This window comes from Corvus brachyrhynchos, unplaced genomic scaffold, assembly GCF_000691975.1.
Source record: "Corvus brachyrhynchos isolate BGI_N302 unplaced genomic scaffold, ASM69197v1 scaffold21, whole genome shotgun sequence".
In the NCBI taxonomy this organism is placed as follows: Eukaryota; Metazoa; Chordata; class Aves; order Passeriformes; family Corvidae; genus Corvus; species Corvus brachyrhynchos.
Genome location: NW_008236924.1, coordinates 6,329,141 through 6,349,293, shown reverse-complemented (window position 1 = coordinate 6,349,293; position 20,153 = coordinate 6,329,141). Strand labels below are relative to the sequence as shown.

Here is a 20,153-nt window from a genome sequence, read left to right as displayed (position 1 = left end):
AACTCTGTGCCCATTTCCTCCCAGCAGAACTCGGTGCAGAGATGGGGCCCCGGCGGAAAACTGTGAAAGCGAGCGCAGTGAGCAGGGAAGGGGCAGGCTCTACCAAAGCTGAGGAGCCAAAAGATTACATGAACCAACTCTCTCATGAGGTGCTTTGCCACATCTTTAGGTGAGCAGCCTGGCAGAAATAATTTAGTGCTTATTATTTTACAGTTCTCTACCTTTTTTCCAACATTAGCTGCACACGCAGGAAACTTTGTGACACGCAGGAAACTGTGGATGTGCCACGAGTGAATTGGTGGATAAAAAAGGATGGCAAATGTTTTTTTCAGTCCCCAAAATTCATTTGGAAACTGAAAATTAATTTATGAATGTTAGAATGAATAAGAAATAAATGAACAAATTCTGTTATAAATATTGATTTTAGAGCAGAAATACACCTTGGGTAGGGCACAGTTGAGATGATTGTTTGGGAATTGTTGCAGCTGCAGAAGGGATCTGGGATGAGGATGTGACCTCCCCTGCAGCAAAGTCGTTCTCCCAGATGCTCACTCAGCCCTATTATCCAAAAGTAGCACCTCACCAACAAGTTCTTTGGAAACAGAAACGCTCCACGATAGTTGAAATTGAGCTTGCAGTATATGCTAGAAAATAGAAATAACTTAATTAAACCTGTTGAGGCAAGTGGCTTGGTCAGCAGGGTTTGGGTTGGTTTAAATTAAATTTAAGGACAAAATCCTTCCTTGTGAGGGTGGGCAGGCCCTGGCACGGGATGCTCAGAGGAGCTGTGGCTGCCCCTGGATCCCTGGCAGTGCCCAAGGCCGGGTTGGACACTGGGGCTGGAGCAGCCTGGGACAGTGGGAGGTGTCCCTGCCCATGGCAGGGGTGGCACTGGATGTGCTTTAAGGTCCCTTCCAACCCAAACATTCTGTGATTCTATGATTTCTTAGAGAACTAACTCATCTGTGTGTTTAATATTGTATTTGTATGAATGTTCTGCATTCAGTGTCAGAAACTGCTGAGTCACTCTGCTTAGCAGAACTCCACATTTCATCAGAGCGCAGCCCGAAAATTCTGCTTGAGCAGCCACCGTGCAGTGTTAGAAACCCCAACATGGCTGCAGCCAGGCTTTGGCTTGTGACAGGTGCTGAGGGCTGCAGCTGTGCTAAAGCAGGGCTGTTTTTGCTCTCCCAAGGTACCTTCCCTTGCAGGATATCATGTGCATGGAATGCCTGTCCCGGAAGCTGAAGGAGGCGGTGACGCTGTACCTGCGCGTGGTGAAGGTGGTGGATCTGTGTGCGGGGCGTTGGTGGGAGTACATGCCCACAGGTGAGCCCCCTGCTGCTCCCTGCCACTTACCTGTACCAAAGAAACCTCAGATTGCTTGGATGTTCCGTTCCTTTGGGTGGCTGCCTTGAGGAATGGTTTGCCAAGTTTCTGTCTGTGTGTAAATAGAAATTTTGGGTGTTGCTGCGTTAGGTCATAGGTTGGACTTGATGATCTCAAAGGTCTTTTCCAGCCCAGTTCATTCTGTGATTCTGTGACTAGGGGTGCTCTGTAGCCACCTGTCAATACAATCTGTGTTTGTCTGATTGTTGGAAGGGAGTTTATCCAAGGGTTATGCCATGAAGAGGCTGTTTGCATGCAGGCAGCAAAAAATGCAGTGGAATGAGAGAGCAACTCATCTGCCAGCACTTAACAATGTGAGGATAAGTTTTGATGTCACACCTCGAGTCACCTGCAGATCAATAGATAAATGTGTCAATCTAGGTGAACCCTGTGAGTACCAGGATTTCTGTTGGGTTTAAATTGCACTGCTGGGATTTGGTGGGGGACAGAACTAAACAAATTAGACAACTTACAAACTGATATTGATTAGGGCTGGTAGTAGGCAAGTGTTTAGACTTAACCTAAAATTGGTGTAAATACAGGCAACTTACCCAGTTAAAATCCTTTTTATGTGCTGAACAACACTAGAATAAAATAAATCCTTGCTTTAAGACACCATCCTGTTTCTGTGAGAAATGTGAGCTGTGGTGAATAATGAACTGAAATAAGGGACCCAGCTGGGATTTTTTTTAGCCATGGAGTTGATAAATGGAATTCCAGGAAAAATAGGCACACAAGCCTTCATGTGAGGAGGGAGAGAGCACAGTTAACCCTGCAGCCATGCTGCTCCACTGAAGGAAACCTGTAGCAAACCTGCAAAATTCAAGGCAGAAGAGTATTTAGGTCATGATTTCTAGAATGTGGAAGTAAAAGAAAAGCTGTTGCTTCACCAAGTGCATCTTTCAGCATCACAGAACTGGTACTGCCACATACAGAGAGAAGTGTGTTCGGCTTTCCCTTCGCAGCTGAGTGTCTGCTGCCACACCAATACCAAATGTGTTGTTGTTGTCTTAGGTTTCACTGATTCCAGCTTCCTAACGCTGCTGAGGAAGATGCCAGACATTGAACAACTTTATGGTCTTCATCCCAGGTATCTGGAAAGGCGCCGAGTCCGTGGCCACGAAGCTTTCAGCATTCCTGGAGTTTTAGAGGCTTTGCAGGCCTGTCCAAATTTGCTGGTGAGTGGCTGGCTGGGGAGAGAACCTCCTTCAGCACTGTTAAAAGTTGTGACAAGGACTTGGTGCTTCTGGGGCTTTGGTTTAGACCTGGCTGCACAGGGAGCAGTTAATTGTGACCCTATTTGCCAATGACAGCTATTTTCAGTTGCATTCCTGGCAATCCCAGGTGCTCTTAAGCCCAGCAGTGAATTAAAGCTCTGATCCCTCTGCTTTTAAAAAGACAAGTCTTGCTAGAAATTAAGTGATTTAAGCTTACATTCTGTAGTTTACATGGTAAAGAGGATGTTGTTGTTGAACTGGTGTTAGAGCATTTGCTTTGCTTCCTTTTATCCAGGGTGTTGAGACCTCTCATTTAGAGCTGGTGGAAGCTATTTGGACATACATGCCCCAGGTCCACATTTTAGGGAAGTTTCGTAATCGTAATGGTGCTTTTCCAATTCCTCCTGAGAACAAGCTGAAAATTCCTATAGGAGCTAAAATTCAGACTTTGCACTTAGTAGGTGAGTGTGGTCGTGGTGAAGTAGTTGGCTTCAACACAGGTGGATTTAAAGGCATTGAAACTCTGCAAATTTGTAATTCTTTTGAGGAGAGGGAGTTTGGGCTGTGGCATCTTGGAGCTCTTAGTTGGATATCTGATAGCAGGTGCAGAGGGCAAGTTCTAAAGAATTATTGCCAAACCAAGGTGAAGAACTTGTGTTTCAAGTGTTCACAGCTTTTCTCACTTGCCACAAAGCACAGAAAAGCTTCCTTTTGAAAGCCAGCAATTTGTCATGCAGCTGAATGGTTTAAAGCTTGTTTAAAATGTTTGTTTGTTTTGTTTATGTATTATTAGGGGTGAATGTCCCTGAGATTCCTTGTATCCCAATGCTGAGGCACCTTTATTTGAAGTGGGTGAGACTCACCAAACCACAGCCTTTTAAAGATTTCCTTTGTATCAGCTTACGTGCTTTTGTCATGAGGAACTGTGCTGGTAAGAGGGATTCTTCCTGTCTGAAGGGGATGGTAGAGCATGTAGGAAATCTGGTTCTGTTAAAGTCTTGGAATTCCACATTCTGAGATCAACCCTTGCTTGATTTGTGGTGTTGGACAGAAATCTCTCCCTGTCCTATCCCTTGCTTGGTGCTGTGTGCTTCTGTTGACTTCCTGCTCTGGAGGGACGTGTGTGGATGTGTTTTGATTCTTCCATGGCATAATTCAGGGAGAAGTGAACAATCTGCTTTGTCTTTCTGGCCTTGTTGTGTGCAGGACCCACAAACTCTCTGAAGTACGTTCCCCTGGTGACAGGCCTGGCTTCTGCCAGGAATCTGGAGCACTTGGAACTGGTCCGTGTTCCATTTCTTGGAGGACTTATCCAGCACGTGGTAGAAGACAGCTGGAGATCAGGTGGGAAACTCCTAATCCCTCACACTTCACCAAAAATAAATAAATAAATTAAAGCTTTAGCAAATTCTGGAGGTTTTTTTGTCTGTAGCATATCCTTTCCTGACTGTTATTTCCAAGTTTGGAACTATCATCAAGGGGCTAAATATGTTCTGTATTGGGTGTAATTTTGATATTCTAACTGCAATTAACACTTAATGAGCTGCACTTATTGGTGAGCAGAACCAGGATTGGAGGAGTTGGGTGCAAGTATTTGTTTTCTTGCTTTGCTAAAAAAGGTCAAGACAACACTGGTGCAAATGTGTCGGGCTGAAGGCTGTGGTGTGAGACTGAAGAGTAAGAAGGGTGTTCTTTATTTGCCAGGTGGTTTCAGGAATTTGCACACTATAGTACTGGGAGCTTGCAAGAATGCACTTGAAGTGGATCTTGGCTACCTCATCATAACTGCTGCACGAAGGTACCTCCCTTCAGATGTCTCTTTGCTTCTCCTTTTTCAAAATAAATGTCTTAGGAATGATGTCCAAGAGACAACAGCTGTCAAAGTCTAAGGAATACACGTTTAAACTTTGCATAACAGGAGTGTTCTGTGATTAAAATAACTGCAAATACCCTCTGAATCCAGCCATTGCTGGAAGAATTCTCTGATTTTATTAGGACAGGGCACCTTCTGGAGTGTTTTCTGTGTTGTGGCCTGAATTTTGATAGGAGCAATTTTGAATTCCCTGCAGGTTGCACGAAGTGCGGATCCAGCCTTCCTTGACCAAAGATGGTGTTTTTTCTGCTTTGAAGATGGCTGAACTGGAATTCCCACAGTTTGAAACTCTTCACCTAGGCTACGTTGATGAGTTTTTACTACAGTGTATGACACTTTTTATGTACATAAAAACCATAAGGATTACATAAATTGCTCTGTTCTCAATCACGTTCTCGGTGATTAATAACAGTATTAATGTTGCACGTATTGAGGCTGCTGATCTCATACAGCCAAATCCGGTTTTCCTCACTTCCTGAAACTGGCAAAGCTCAGCTTTATTAAAGGAATGATCTGATCAATAAGGAGTTAGAAAATCCTGCTATAAAAGGCAAATTTACTGCTGTGTCTGCTCCTCTCTCTTTTATAGGTAAAATGACGAGTACGGACTTGGTGAGGTACGGCTTGGCTGATGTGGTTGAAAACCCAGGAATTATTACAGATATTGGTATGAAAGCTGTAAATGAAGTTTTTTCTTTCATCAAGTATCTGGTCATTTACAACTGCCCACATCTACATAACCCAAATAATTGGATCACAGGTATTGCACACCTTTGAAATTTCAGAGCTATTCTATGAATTTCTGTGCTAAACCAGAATTTCTCTGCTCTAGTACTGCTTGTTCTGTTGTTAGTAAGTACAGTAGATGATGCTTGCTTTGGGGCCATGGTGATGCTGGGAACAGGATGGAGATACAGAGGATGCTGCTCTCAGATCTGAAAAGGGAGTAATGAACAAGGAGTGAGGTGGGAATCCCTCAGGAACGGCCTCTCTTGTGTTCCCAGATCACTCGAGGTGGACACGCCTGGTTGACCTGACCCTGGTGAGGTGCCACGCCATCAAGCTGGACTCTTTCAGTCAGTTCATCGAGTTACTGCCAAGCTTGGAGTTTATTTCTCTGGACCAGATGTTTAGAGAGCCTCCAAAGGTAAATTCCACAGGATGCTTTGGCTTTTTCTTGTTGCCAGGATTTATACTTGTTTCCGTTTCATTGGCAATCCGGTGTGCTCCTGCTGCTGTGCAGTCTTTTCAAAGTTGTCATTATTTAAGGAGATTGGTAAGAAATTACTTTGGTTTGCAGTTGCTTTTAGCGTGGTCTGCTGAGGAAAGTGGTGCTGCTTCTGCAGATGGGAGCAGTGGCAAGGAGTGAACGTGTGACCAGAAAATAAAACTCACTCATTCTGTCAAGATCTCTGCTGATAGTTCACTGTGCTCCTGCTTTGGATATTATTTTTTCTTCTTAGGCCTCTCTTTACAATACTAAGAGGTTTTTATGATTTTTTTTACTGGGTGAAATGGGGGTAGTTTCCCTTTTGAAGTGTTTTCAAAGCTTAGGAATTTATTTCTTCACGTTGTCCCCTCCCACACTGTAACACAAATCCTTGGTAAGCTGCTGGCATGGAATGGAAAGGGCCCATGTAAAACCTGCTTCCTGTGGTCATTAATGGTGCCTTGAGGCTGCTGTGTGCTGGGGAGACTCTGATCTGCTGTTCGTGTTGATGTAATGATCCCACAGCAAATTAACAGATTAACACAATTAATAGATTAAAATTAAGTGCTTTGAGGAGTTCCCTTTCATTGGGAGTTTAACTGTCAATTTTCTGAGTTGCCAACCTGAAGATGGACATGTGCAGTCAGGAAATCTGAGAGACAGTTTCCCTTTCACAGACAATTCCAGCAGAGTGGTTTTCCTGTTGCCATCAGGGAATGTTGACATAACAAATCCATGTTTTCAAATCTGAATTCCTGCTCTTTGTTTCCAGGGTTGTGCTCGTGTGGGCCTAAGTGCAGGCACGGGAATTGGGGTCTCCTCTGCCCTGGTGAGCAATCAGAACTCCAACAATGACAATGACAACAACAACAACCACCAGAACAACAACAACCCCAACATCCACCACAACAACCACCAGCACCCCAACGAGCAGAACGAGGAGAACGAGCTGCACCAGGAGGGCCCCGCTGAGGAGCAGCAGATTGGGGCTGAGGGTAATCCCAGGGCACCTTTTGGGGGAGATTTGCAGCTGAGGGTAATCCTTGGGGTACTTTGAGGGGTGATTTTATCTGCATTCCCCCTCACATAGGCTCCTGGTGAAGATAGGAATATGCATTGAACGCTCGTTGCTCTTTCAGCTCCTGGTGTGCAGTTTGAATCTTTCCTGTGCCACATCTGGGTGATAAAAGCTGCCACAGTGCAGAGCTGGCTGTCACTGCAGCTGTAGGCTCCGTGTGACATCCTCTGGGGAAGTGCCAGGACTCCTCAGGGCACAGCTGGGAGAACATCCCAGTGCTGCTGGTGTATTTTTAATATTTCCCAGCAAAGACTGAAGTCGTTGGAGGGAATGAAAATGTAAATCCTGGTTATGCTGCTCTCTGCATAGAACAAAACTTTTGAGGAGGAGGGGAAAATCTGAGTGAACTAAACCCCGAAAGTTAGACTGGGCTTTAGCTACAGAGATGTAGAACAAATCTGTGAGAGACTTTGTGCAACCCAGAGGCTCATCAAGGGAATCAAGGCAGCTATTATTTATTTCTTGTGGGTGCTTGAGGGCTCTCTTCATTCTCTTTCCTATCCCTGACCTCCTCTTGCCCTTTCCAGCCCTGAATGAGATGGAGGAGGTGGCACAGGAAGAAGGGGAGGCTGCTGGGCAGGCCCAGAGGGAGCTGCCAGCTCCCAGCCAGGCTGTTGTTCCCATGGAGGTGGATGAAGAGCAAGCAGGTAACTCTGGGAAGAAATCATCTCTTGGTATCTCCCTGAGGGATTCATTTTCCATTGTAAGTCTGGTTTTGCTTCAGCTGGGTTGTCTGGTTTGGAATGATGATGTTAGCATATCTTAATTTATTCTGTGTTACAGCCCAGAGTTTTCCTCACATATGCAGGGAAATACCTTGACCTTAAATCCTGATTTTTGTGCTCAGTATAATGAAAGTCAAGGCCTGAATGAGCTTGTCCTGTTGCTCTGTTGGTGTTCATGGCCTTACTTCTTTCACTGCAGCACTTGGGTTCTTTTTTGCTTTTTCTCAAGCCAGGACAACTGGTTCCAGTGTTAATTGAATTTGTATTACTGGCACAAGGCAGTCTTGATTTCTTTTATTGCCACTTTTTGCTGGACAATAACATTTTCTACTGAATATCCCAACAACCTGAAGTAGCATTCCATTGTGCCACTCTTCTCTTCCAAACCAGAATGCTTTAATGCTGAAATGCAGTTATTTTGCTCTTCTCCCATTTAGATTTTAATGAGGGAGCCACAGAATGGGTAGTTAAACTGGCTCAAATTAATTTCTTACCATTTTTTCAAGCAGTGCAGAAAGTTCTTCAACCCTTTAATCCATGCTTGGTTAATTTGTACATGAACTGTTGATATTCTCCTTCTCAGGACCAAGTGGAATTCAACCTGTTGTAAAAGCAGCTCCAATTACCATCCATGATTCAGACAGTGAGGATGAAGAGGAAAACATGGGCACTTCCAGAGCCTGCATCTCCAACAGCATTGCACAGAATTACTCAGATGGGGAGGAGAAGAGCAGGGATCCAGTGGAAACCAGAGAACCTTCAGGTGTGCAACATTTATTTGTAAGCTTCAGTCTTTCCATCTGGTTCAGGTTCATTTCTAGCTCAGTTTGGAATGTAGAGTGAAGGTGTAAGGACATATTTTGAGCTCAAATCACAGATGTTGTACAGAAACAGAAATAGTGGTGCTGCACTGATCAGAAACCTGCAGCTCCTCTTTGGGATTCCCAAGTGGACAGAATTTATCATGCTTGTGAGCCCCCAGTGTGGATGTCAGTTCTGGTTTGAGGGGGGAAGTAATCTGTGTTTGGACAGAATTTTTATCGACATTTGTACTGCCAATATTGGGGATTTGGGGTTTGGGGTATGTAATGAGCTAAGAGGATTAAGACAGTAGGTGTTAAGGAGGAATTTCTCCATGGAAAGGGTGCTCAGGCCTTGGCAGGGGCTGCCCAGGGAGGTTTGGAGTGCCCATCCCTGGAGGCGCCCAAGGAAGGGCTGGAGGTGGCACTCAGTGCTCTGGGCTGGGGACAAGGTGGGGATGGGGCACAGCTGGGACTTGATGGGCTGGGAGAGCTTTTCCAACTTCAGTGATCCTGGGATTAAGTTCTGTTATGATTTGTACACTGCTCAGTGGGGGCTTTTATTCACCTGTGAGCTGAGGCTGCTGTTACTGCTGGAAGCACTGCCCAGACCCAGGAGGGGGAGCTGAGGGTTGCTGCTGAAATGTGAACTTCAGTCCTGTCTCCATTCCTGTTTGATTCCTCACCTTTAAGAAAATAGAAGCCTCTTTATATTAAATATTAGGAAAAAATCCCTCCCTATGAGGGTGGTAGAGGCCCTGGCACAGGGTGCCCAGAGCAGCTGGGGCTGCCCCTGGATCCCTGGCAGTGTCCAAGGCCAGGCTGGACATTGGGGCTGGGAGCAGCCTGGGACAGTGGGAGGTGTCCCTGCCATGGCAGGGCTGGCACTGGATGAGCTTTAAGGTCTCTTCCAACCCAAACCATTGCATATTCTTTGACTCTGATGTCAGTGTGCCTTTCATATTGTTGTGCCTGTGTGACAGTGAGCTGCTCTGGGACAATTTGACAGATTTATGTGACAAACCCTCCAGCACATGTCTCCAAAAATAGCTGCAGGACATTACAAAGATGCAGCAACAGCTACAAATACTAATAATTCCCATTCCTGGGAAGATTGTCGTTGGCCTCTGGGCTTTCATGTGTTTTCAGTAGCCTTCAGCAGAGTAACGCTGACATTGATTTGAGGTTTTCTCACTGTTGTCCCTCCCTTCGCTCCTGCAGTGAGCGGCAAAGGCAAGACTCCCCTGCGGAAGAGATGCAGCAGCAGCCACGGGGGCCAGGCCAAGCAGTTCCCCAGTGAGGAGAGCAGCTGTGAGAAGGGCTGCCAGGTGACCAGCGAGCAGATCAAAGCTGACATGAAAGCAGCCAGTGACATGCCCGAGAGGAGCAAGAGCAAGGATTCCTACGGCAGCTGCAGCAGCGCTCCGGGATCCACGGCAACAGCCAGCTCCTGCAGCGCTGCTTCTCCCAGTCCTGACTGTGCCCAGCCAGCCCAGAGCCACTCTGCTGGCAGCAGCCCAGCAGCTGGAGAGGAGTCCAGGCACTGTGGCTGCTCTCCTTGCAAAAGGGAAGGCTCCAGTGAGAGGGAGCCTGAGGAGAGCTCCGTTTGCTCCCGGTGTTCCTCCAGGGCCGTGCAGCACAGGACGAGCGGGGGGTGTGATGGGGAGTGCCCCTCCACGAGTGGAGCCTGCAGGGACGGGCCAGACTTTGCACTTAGGACACTGCCAGACTGTGGGGCTGCAGGAGAGCCCGGGGATGACAGGACTAGTGGGAGTGCCTGTGGGGCTGGCAGCCAGGAGCAGAGCATGCAGCCCCCAAGCTGGGAGCTGGACTGCAAGGAGGAGTATCCTCGGAGACCCCTGACCAGGGCCAGGAGCAGGCTGTCCCATGTGCCTCTGGTGTCAGAGCCAGGTAGGACTTACACACAGAGTAACGGCTGAGTAACTGCAGTGCTGCCGTGAGACAGCTCTGAGCTCCCCAGGGAGCTCTGATGTGGAGCTTGTTAGTCAGGGATTTAAACCTGAGTGGTTTGAAAGGGTCAGAGCTTGATGGAACAGAGGTGCCATCACCAGGTGAAATCAGATTTCTCTGAAAGTGCCACTGACTTTTTCCTCCATGCAGCTTTCTGTTGATGTTCTCCATACATTCTAACCAGTATTTGCTTTACTCCTTTGGAAAGCAAATGCAGTTTTTTGGTAGCTCTGTCTGCCTGTGAAGGCTGTGATTCATTGAAACATGATGAATGTTTCCCCATTAAAATCCTCCCTGGAAAGGCAGCAGCTACACTTAGATCTGAACAAGAAGGCAAAGGTTATAGCTGGTGTTTTATCAACCAATAAAGAAAGCCATAATTATAATTGAGCCAGACTTTTGGACCTGCACTGGGTGCTGCTTCCAGGTGTTTAAGGCAAGGTGGTCAAACTTACTGAAAATTGTCCTTTTTTTAAACACCTTCATCCTTCACATTATTGTTTTGCTCATCTGACATAAAATAAAACCCCTGAAGGGTTGGAATGAAGGGAGAAAACAACAGACGTGAGAGGGGAACTCGCTGTTTCTTTCAAATATGCTTCCTTTCCAAAATAATCACCTTAGTCTGGCACAAGCTCATATATCCAGGATTCTTTGCTGGGAATATCTGGCAGGTGAAATGAAACTGGAAGATGAAATGTGCTGCTTACAGAACCGTGAGTGTTGGAGGCAAGAGAAGATTGAGAGCAAATTCCTGCCTCTGTTAACATGGAATGATTCAAACACTTTATATCCTGGTGTTTTTCCAGTTTATTTAATGCTCCCAAGTGTTAACAAAACCTAAATCACCTCAGAGGTTCTGCAGGTAGATGCAGCTCAGATTTGAAGAAGAGACCTTGCTATTAAATTTAAAATGTCTTGTTTTCTACCTTATGACTAGTAATTAATTTGGGATCTTTGTGCACATGGCATGTTTTAATTAAGTCAAATAAAGCTTAGTTTTAGTAAAATAAATTCTCATTTTGATCTGTTAATGACAGAGAATTAATTCTAGGGAATTTTTTTTCTCCTCCTGTTGGAAATAATGCTGATGGTGATTTCTTTTCAAAGACTCTTCTGTTAAATCAAGCAGGAATTTGAGGTCCCTGGTGCAGCTTGGGAACATTAAAGGGTTTTATACCTGGGCATCCTTTGCAATATTAGGAAAAACTTAGTGACAGTTATAAAGAACAGATTTTCCAGTAGTTTGAGGTAATTTCTAGTATTTAAACATTAAAGCTATTTTGGGTCTTGTATTTGTCAAGGATGTTCTGTTTCCTGCAGAGAACCAAGTGTAACCTAACCATGAATCTTCTTTCCTTTTCCTGGCCCCACATCTTTCTGTGGTGTTGCACTGTAGGTTCAGCATTCCTGGGTTGTCCCCTATGAAGTTATTTAATGGGAATAATTCTGAGCACAAACCTGACAGTGGGGTTTGAGCAAGGAGAGATTTGTTTTGAAGCCAGGCAGGTGTTTGGATTTACCTGTGTGGGAAAAGTTCTCGTGGGCTGTTCTCAGCTGTCCTGAAATGGAGCAGAGGAGAGATTTTTCCATGTTTTTGTTTCCAGAAGTAGCAAAGCCAAAGCCAAGGCAAACCACCAAGAGGAAAAGGACAGCTGACAAATCCACCAGTACCAGTGATCCCGTGATTGAGGATGATCATGTTCAGGTAAGGGCTTTTCCTTCACTCCCTGCAGCTTTATCACCATGAGCACCTGTTGGGAACTGAAGCTGTATTACATTAATTAATATCCTCCTGTATCTTGTAAAATTCAGTTTATTTTTCCTTCATTTTTACCCTGTCATACATTTTTTTCTTCTTTTTTTTTTTCCATTTTCCCCAGGTACTGACTTTGAAATCCAAAAACCTCGTAGGAATCACACTAACCAACTGTGGAATAACAGATTTGGTGCTGAAAGACTGCCCCAAAATGATGTTCATCCATGGTATGTGCTTCATGTCAGGGCTGCCTCTTCCCTGTGGCATTATTGGAAACTCCTGAAAGAATTCAAGTCAGGCCACTGCTCATTTTGTATTCATCAGCTGCATTGCTGATGAATTAGAACTCCAAATATTGCTGCTTCCCACTTTGCATGTCTCTTTTAACAGCTTTAATAAAGATTAATATCTGAAAATCAACAGCTGAAATGATCTGACAATTAGGGAGATGAGATGTTTATTGAAGAGTGCCAATACAATAATTAGAAGTTGATGAAATGAGTTTGAGTACCTTGTTTTTTCTCTCATTTCTTCATGCTCCTGTAGATTTTTTAGCTGACAGGATGGTACTTTTGCTCCTTGACATGATAAAAATCTGTTTTCAGTGCTGGCACTTAGGTTACGTTGGTTTCATGTGCCGGGCTGTGACTGCTCCTGGATTGGGTCATTTATTGTTTTCTGCAACATCTAAATGAAGGCCTTTTCTTCTGACATGAGATCTGGCTACTTAGCAGAAATAAAGGAATTACTTCTTTATTCCAGAGTATGTAGAGCACACATTGATTTGGAAGGAAATTTTGATTACATGAGCAGCGTTGCTAGAAGGGAAACAGTTTTGTTTTCCACTGTGTGGCTTCACTATCCTCCGTGGTTGAGCTGATTTTGGAAGTTGTGGCAGCCCACAGACCATTTCAGTGAAAGGAAACAGAGGGAGAAAAAGGTTATTAGATTATATTTGACATGGCCTTTTAAAAGGCCACTTCTGGCAAGTTCACAGCTGAGAAGTTTGATGATAATATGGAAAAAATGAAGAGCTGGGCTATATCTGCTATACTTATGTAATTTTTTGGTACTTATATCGCTTGTTTGCCTTCTTTTGAACCTGCCAGCCTTGAAATTCTCTGACAGGAGGCTCCTGAGGTTTTTCATTTCCTTTTAATACCTTTATTTGCTCTTTTCTAGCTACAAGGTGCCGTGTGTTGAAACACTTGAAGGTAGAAAACGCCCCCGTTGTGAACCGCTTTGACTACGCCCAGTGCAAGAAGCTCAACATGGATCAGGTCCTGGATCAGATCCTCAGGATGCCCCCAGAGAGGAACAGGATCATTTACCTTCGTCCCATGCAGCAGGTACAGAGCCAGCCTGGATTCTCTGGGAGCACCCCTGGAGCTCTGCCTGGAGGGGGTTTGCAGTTGAGGCAGGAAATGTTACAACAACACAACTCCGAAATTGGGTTGTTGAAAGCCCAGCAAGGCTTTTATTGCAGAATCTGCTACTTGGATTTTAAGATACTCTGATAGATTAAATATTAAAATTCACTCTCTCCAGTATTCATTGCATTAGAGAATAGTGTAAAATAGGATGCATTGAATTAATTTCCAACTGAATCACTCCAGCTGTAAGAACCTGGGTGTTCCTTGGAGCTGTGTGTGAGCAGAGCATCAGGCACAGGGATCTGACATCCTTAACCCATGTCCTGTTAGATTTAGGAGCACCAGAGTTTGGGATACTGAAGGCACCATCCCCTCCTGATGTTGAAGTGTTGCAGGACACTGGTGGGACTGGGAGCCACCTTCTCCTCTCCCAGGTTGTGCAGGAGCTGGAACAGGGACATTTAGGGAGTTGTTTAAATCATCTGATGAGGATTTATGAGCGCTTAATTTAAGACCTGGAAGGCTGGGAATGTTTAATTTTATCCCTCTGTGGTGCTGCTCCTCTCCTGCTTTTCCTGGCTTGGTTTGCCAAGGAGGGAAAATTGACTGGACATAAAATCCATGAAATCAGCTTTGCTTTGAAGCTACACCTCTTGCTTTAGGTCTTAGAGGACAATGGTAAAAATATTAGGTGAGAACAAAAATCCAAATCACTGATCCCCTTCCCCTAAGCCAAATTCTGAGGAGTGAATGTAGTTTTAGACCATTTTTTAACTGTATGGAGTTTATTTCCACATTGGAGTTGGGAAACACATCAGAAATGAGACATTTGCCATCCAGTTCCAGTACTCAAGAAGCTGACTTGGCAAAGCTGCACTGGGGAAATTTGGCTCCCCTCAATCCTGTGTTTATTTGTGTTGTTAAAATTCCCTCTCATTGCTGCATTTTCTGGGGATTTGGTCGATGTCTGTTTGCTGTTGACTCTGCAGCCCCATCCCTGTGTTTCTGGTGCTCACAAGTCTTTGTCCCCAGGTGGACACGCTGACTCTGGAGCAGAAGATCTTCAGTGGCCCCTACCCCTACCACATCTGCATCATCCACGAGTTCAGCAACCCCCCCAACGTCCGCAACAAGGTGCGGGTGCGGAGCTGGATGGACACCATAGCCAACATCAACCAGTGAGTACTGACCACAGCTGGGGAGTGCTGACCATGACCAGGGAGTGCTGACCATAACCAGTGAGTACTGACCACAGCTGGGGAGTGCTGACCATGGCCAGGGAGTGCTGACCACAGCTGGGGAGTGCTGGCCATAACCAGTGAGTACTGACCACAGCTGGGGAGTGCTGGCCATGGCCAGGGAGTGCTGACCACAGCTGGGGAGTGCTGGCCATAACCAGTGAGTACTGACCACAGCTGGGGAGTGCTGGCCATGGCCAGGGAGTACTGACCACAGCTGGGGAGTGCTGACCATGACCAGGGCGTACTGACCATGACCAGGGAGTGCTGACCACAGCCGAGGAGTGCTGACCATGACCAGGGAGTATTTGCCCTCCAGGGACTCTGCCAAGGTGTCCTGGAGCAGCTGCAGCTCCAGCCTTGCTCTCTATTCTGTCACCCAAATTTAAAATAAAAAAATCCAATCTACTGAAGGTTGAATTCTGGGTGGTGCAGTGTAAAATTCCAGTGTCAAGATGCATGTAATATAAAACAAGATTGTAAACCCATATGGGAAATCCTATAAATTCTCCAGTAATAACCACATAATTCATCACATTCATCCAGCAATAATGCAGTCGTACATTGAAGTCATTGGGATGGCTGAGAAAAATCTTCAAAGCTGAAAACAAGTTATTTTTAAAAAGGAATTTGCTCCAGGAAATAGCGTTGGTTTCTGTGGTAGGTGATGTTCAGTCAATGTCAGCTCCTGAAAATTCCCAGCAGCAGGGAATTGTAGCCAGTGGCTCTCATCCAGCTGCTCTAAACCTGTCCCTGTTGGCTCTGGTTGCTCTCCCAAGTGAAGGGATGGATGCTGACTTGGTGCGAGGGTCCTGGGGGAGTTTTTCCACGGATTCAGGCTCCTTAAAGGAAACGTTGTGTGTTAGGATTTCCCATTTGGTTTTTCCTCCCTCCCGTCTCCCATTTCCTGGCTGTAACCTCTCCCTCCTTCTCTCCAGAGAGCTGATTAAATACGAGTTCTTCCCTGAGGCCACCAGGACTGAAGAGGACCTGAAGAAATACCCCAAGTACCCCTGGGGCAGAGACATTTACACCCTGGAAGGTGAGAGTTGCTGGAGAGCTGAGGGCTCCTGCTCTGCCTCTTGCTTTGCCTCGTCACCAGAGATGTGGAGAATATTCCTTGGGAGGAAAGAGGGGCAACTCAGCTCAGTGGGGGAATAAAGTGAGGAGATGCTTTGTGGATTTAAGAGTGCTGGTGCTGCAGGGGTGATGTTTTCCTCTCTGGATCCTCATCCTGTCCCTCTCCCAGGTATTGTGGATGGTGCTCCTTACTCCATGATCACTGACTTCCCCTGGCTGAGGTCCCTGAGGACAGCAGAGCCCAACAGCTACGCCAGATACGACTTTGAGGATGATGAGAGGAGTGAGTAACTTGCTTGGATTCCTCACAGCACTTGGTTATTTGGCAGTGCATCCCTTTCTTTTTCAGTTTTCTGGTCCTTTGGCTGGTTTTGGTAGATCTGTTGTTAAGGTAAGCTGGAGGGAAGTGAGAAAACTCACAGAAGTTTGACATAAAAGAGTTAAAAACTACTTGAAAACTCTGGAATGGAGATTATGTGGGTTAGAATTCATTGTAGATGTGGCTCTTTCTATTTAGGAGCTTGTCTGCTAAAATACGATGGTAGGCAGTGCCTGGGGCTCAATTAAAAACCTTGCTGGGTAGCAGAGAAAAATATGTTCTTCCATTACTTAATTAGGAACATCCTGCAATCTTCGTTAGAGGTATTTTTAGTTGATCCTGGTTTGGATATTCTTACCCAGCTCCAGTTCAGGAATATCAAGAGGATAAGGAAGAGATTTTTTTTTTTTTTTTTTTTTGCTATACCTTTCTCTGGTCATCCAATGGATGGATCTGGTCCCTTGCAGCACAAATCTTGTTTCCAACACTGGGCTACAGACACAAGAATTTAGAACCTTATGTCTATGGTAACAGTGCATGGTTAAGAGATAGCCCAGACTAAAGCATTAAAGAAAGATTTTTTTTTTTTTTTTTTTTTTTTGCTATACCTTTCTCTGGTTTTATTTTTTAATTTCTTTTTAAAATTTTATTTTAGACTGATGTAATTTAATTTTATTTTAGCCTGACTTAATGCTTGTAGTTCAGTATGAGGCCTGAATTACCAAAAATTGATAAGTGTTTGGTTAAAGAGTCAGGATATTAAGAGTCCTGGTGTTAAAGCCATGAAAAATAAGGGGAGTGCTGCTGCTTTATCCCTAATTGCTGTTGTTTATAGAACATTGAAGTAATGGATGACCTGGAATTAAGTCAGAGAGGCCTCAGGCAGAGGGTTTGTGATGCCCTGGGATTCATTTCACTCCCAGACATTTGGACATGAGGATTGGAGCCATGGAAAACTTTCAAATACATGGAATTCAGGAGAGAACGTTCCCGGTCAGGGGAAGACTCTTCCCTTTGCCTCTTTTGCCAAGCCTGAATGCAAAACCAGCCTGGCTGGTGAATATTTTTGGGAGAAACATCCCCTTTTCCTTGCTGTCTTTCCCCAGCCACCATCTACGCCCCGAGGAGGAAGGGGCAGCTCTCGGCTGACATCTGCATGGAGACCATCGGCGAGGAGATCTCGGAGCTGCGCCAGGTCAGGAAGGGGGTGTTCCAGAGGGTCGTGGCCATCTTCATCCACTACTGTGATGTCAATGGGGAGCCCGTGGAGGATGATTACATCTGAGGGGTGTCCCCAGCCTGCCCTCCCTCCCCCTGGCACTGCTGGCCAAGAAAAAGCAGGATTTTTTCCAAATGCAAAGCATTTCCCACCAAGGCGCCCTCGGCTCTCCCTCTGGCCAGGAGGATGTAGTTAAATGTAAAGTGGAAAGTACAAATTGTATACTAAGAGTTGTACATAGAGGAAAAAAACAAACAAAAAACACCTTCCTAATACTGAGACTTTATTTCATATGTTTATACAATTTAATTTAAGTTCCATTTTAATGAAGGCCAATAATTAGGAACGGGGAAGAAGATTTGAACTTTTCAGCCCATGCAATTCATAGCAGTATTTTTTTTTCCCTCACAAACAACAATTCCATTTGCTGTGTTCAAAAGAGTCATCAGAGTCTCTTTTAATCTGTGCCTTTTTCTTGAGCATTTAAGAGTCCAGTCTGAGTAAACCTGTTGAGCACAATCTTGGTGTCTTGTGTGCATTTTTGGAAGGGTCAGAATATTCTCCAGCTGTTGCAAAGAAGGCCAGAAGCAGGGAAAAAAAAATGTAGAGAATTTGGTGATCTGTGGTAGTTTCTAGAGGTATCCAACCCATTTTTTGGGGGGAAGGAACCCCCCATGTTTAGCACCTTGGAAACAGAATGTTCTCAAGCATTTTGTACTGTTAGATTTCATTTTTGTGGTGTATTTAACTCTGTACTATGGAAATCAAGTTGCTGATTGTTGGTTCCACCCTGTTGAACATAAATCTGCCCATTCTGGCTGGCTGGAAGCTGAGCTTTCCCTTCAGGCAGGTAGAAAAGGGGATGTGGAGCTGCACAGGGTCCATGTGACACAGCCAGGGAGCTTTGGGGCTGGGTTGTGCTCACTCCTGAATGCACATTTGCCATGTGGTCAGTAAAAACTGCTGCTATTTGCCCCAAAATGTGTGTGTGTTGTGTATTGAAAGGTGCTCATGGTGCCCACAGGGGTCTGGGGGGGATTTGCTGTCAGTGCAGGTGTAAAAATGCACTCACAGGGTGCCCGGGGCTTGGAGAGGCCAATTCCCAGCTCTGGAAGTGGCTGCTTGAATTCCCAGCTCTGGCCTGGTCTCTCACCCATGCTTGTTTAAAATTGGTGTTCCCAGCCTAAAAAAAATGACACTTCCTGAGGTAAAATCTGTACAGTTTGGAGCATTTTATCCAGTTTTGCTCATCATCCTGCTGGTGATTCTCTGAATCTGGGGTAAATGTGGCTATTGGGAATTTCTGTGACGTTTAGCTCTGTAAAATTGAGGTCAAACTGCTCAAACAGCAAAGCCAGTGTTGGTTTTCTCTGCCTCTCTGTGGGAATTCTTGGGATAATGTGGAACTAGAAATACAGGGGGTAAGAGGAGGAGAATGGTGCCTCATGGGAGCAGCAAGAGATTTGGAGTAGCAGCATTTCTTCACCTGCTCTGTGCTGACTGGAGGTGCAGCACGGAACACCAGAGAATGTGAATGTTTTTAAATTTGCTTTAATGCAGGATCACAGTCAATGGTTTATTATAACCCTTATATTTAATTAACAATAGATAATGTATTCAGTGACATTCAACCAAAACAATTGTGACCCTTCCTAGAAGTGTTTCAAGTCCTCTGAGTCATTGATTCTGTCAGATTTACCATTTTAGTCCAGAAAATGTTCCTGAGTTTCTGGAGTACTGTGCCAGATCTCTGGCTGGTATCTCCTAACTCCAGCCTTTGCAGAAGTATTTACACAAATAAAGTGTTTGTTTATATTCAATATTTCTGGAAGCAGTTGAACCTTGCAGTAGTTTTGACCTCAAATGTGACACCCATTTTACTCCAGTGCCTGAGTCCACTGTGTCCATCCCTGAGGGCTCTGGGGGAGGGAGGAGCTGGGATCTGCCAGGGATTTGATCTTTTGCCTCTGAGCTTCCCCCTCTCTCCATTTTGTGGCTGTTCTGGGCACTTCTATTCAATCTCCATGCCAAGGGAGGGCTTCCCTGGCTCTGCCCCGTTGAACTTTCCTTGGAGCATCCCAGATGTTTCCATGTTCTCCTCCCCCCTGTCCCTGGTGTGCAGCAGGAGGAGCAGCTGCTGTCCCTGCGGGTGAGGGGACAGTGATCCTGCTCTTCCCACCTTCCTGCAACACAGGGAATTCCAGCTGAGCCTTTCAGCTCTGCTCTGCTGCTGTGGGTACAAACTGGGATCCATTCCCAGCCCCCAAAACCAGGGATGTTTGCATCTGGCTAGCAAAGGAAGCTTTGCTGGAGCTCCAAGGCAGCCTGGTGAACATTTAACCTACAAGGTAAGGAAATGATAAAGGCAACTCTGTGCCTGCATCACCTCTGTGCCCTGCTCGCCGCCTGGCTGTGGCTTTGGGGAAACATCCAACAGGAATTTCTTCCCTGGGTCGGCCCTGACCCAGCAACACGGGGTGAGTTAAACCTTGGTTGGGTTCTGTCGCTCCAGTGCAGGTGCACAATCAGAGGGGTCTCCTCTCACAGTCTCTGAGGAAAAATGAGCACTTCCAGGTCCCTTCAGCTGGGAAAGGCAGGTGGGGATTGGGAAGTGAGTCTGAGCTGCCTTTGGCAGTGCTTTTCCCCCAGCTCCTCCTGGAAGAGGATGCAGAACTCCCAGCTGGGAGATGCTCAGGTGCCTGGGAAATGTCATCTAAATAGTACAGATGGTAAACAGAGAAAGGCCAGAGTGTGTGTGGGCACAGCAGAGGGGGCACAAAGCCTCGTGTTCACCGTGCTGGGGGTTGCTTTTCCCTCTGATTCAGGAGGAAGGCAAAATCAGTGCTGGGGTTTCAAAGAGAAGAGGATTTTGGAAGTGTTTTTATTTGAGGAAAAGCTGTGA

At 45.6% G+C, this 20,153-nt stretch overlaps 1 protein-coding gene across 4 annotated transcripts; it reads left to right on the top strand.

Annotated features, from left to right (window-relative positions):
* FBXO38 (F-box protein 38) lies at positions 1–17,770 on the top strand. Of its 4 annotated transcripts, none has more exons than XM_008629006.2 (21): positions 1–169; positions 1,196–1,329; positions 2,404–2,567; positions 2,902–3,067; positions 3,400–3,537; positions 3,813–3,950; positions 4,311–4,404; positions 4,676–4,806; positions 5,069–5,239; positions 5,484–5,626; positions 6,462–6,684; positions 7,295–7,414; positions 8,076–8,255; positions 9,514–10,203; positions 11,871–11,971; positions 12,147–12,249; positions 13,205–13,371; positions 14,428–14,573; positions 15,572–15,675; positions 15,883–15,996; positions 17,139–17,770. In XM_008629006.2, exons 1-21 carry the CDS (start codon positions 42–44, stop codon positions 17,315–17,317), a joined length of 3,534 nt encoding a protein of 1,177 aa, XP_008627228.1. In that variant the 5' UTR covers positions 1–41; the 3' UTR covers positions 17,318–17,770. The 4 variants fall into 4 exon arrangements, with proteins under 4 accessions (XP_008627228.1, XP_017583726.1, XP_017583725.1 ...); XM_017728237.1 differs by having other exon boundaries at positions 25–169; positions 2,480–2,567; XM_017728236.1 differs by having other exon boundaries at positions 58–169; positions 1,212–1,329; positions 2,480–2,567.
* Positions 17,771–20,153: the final 2,383 nt, after the last annotated feature.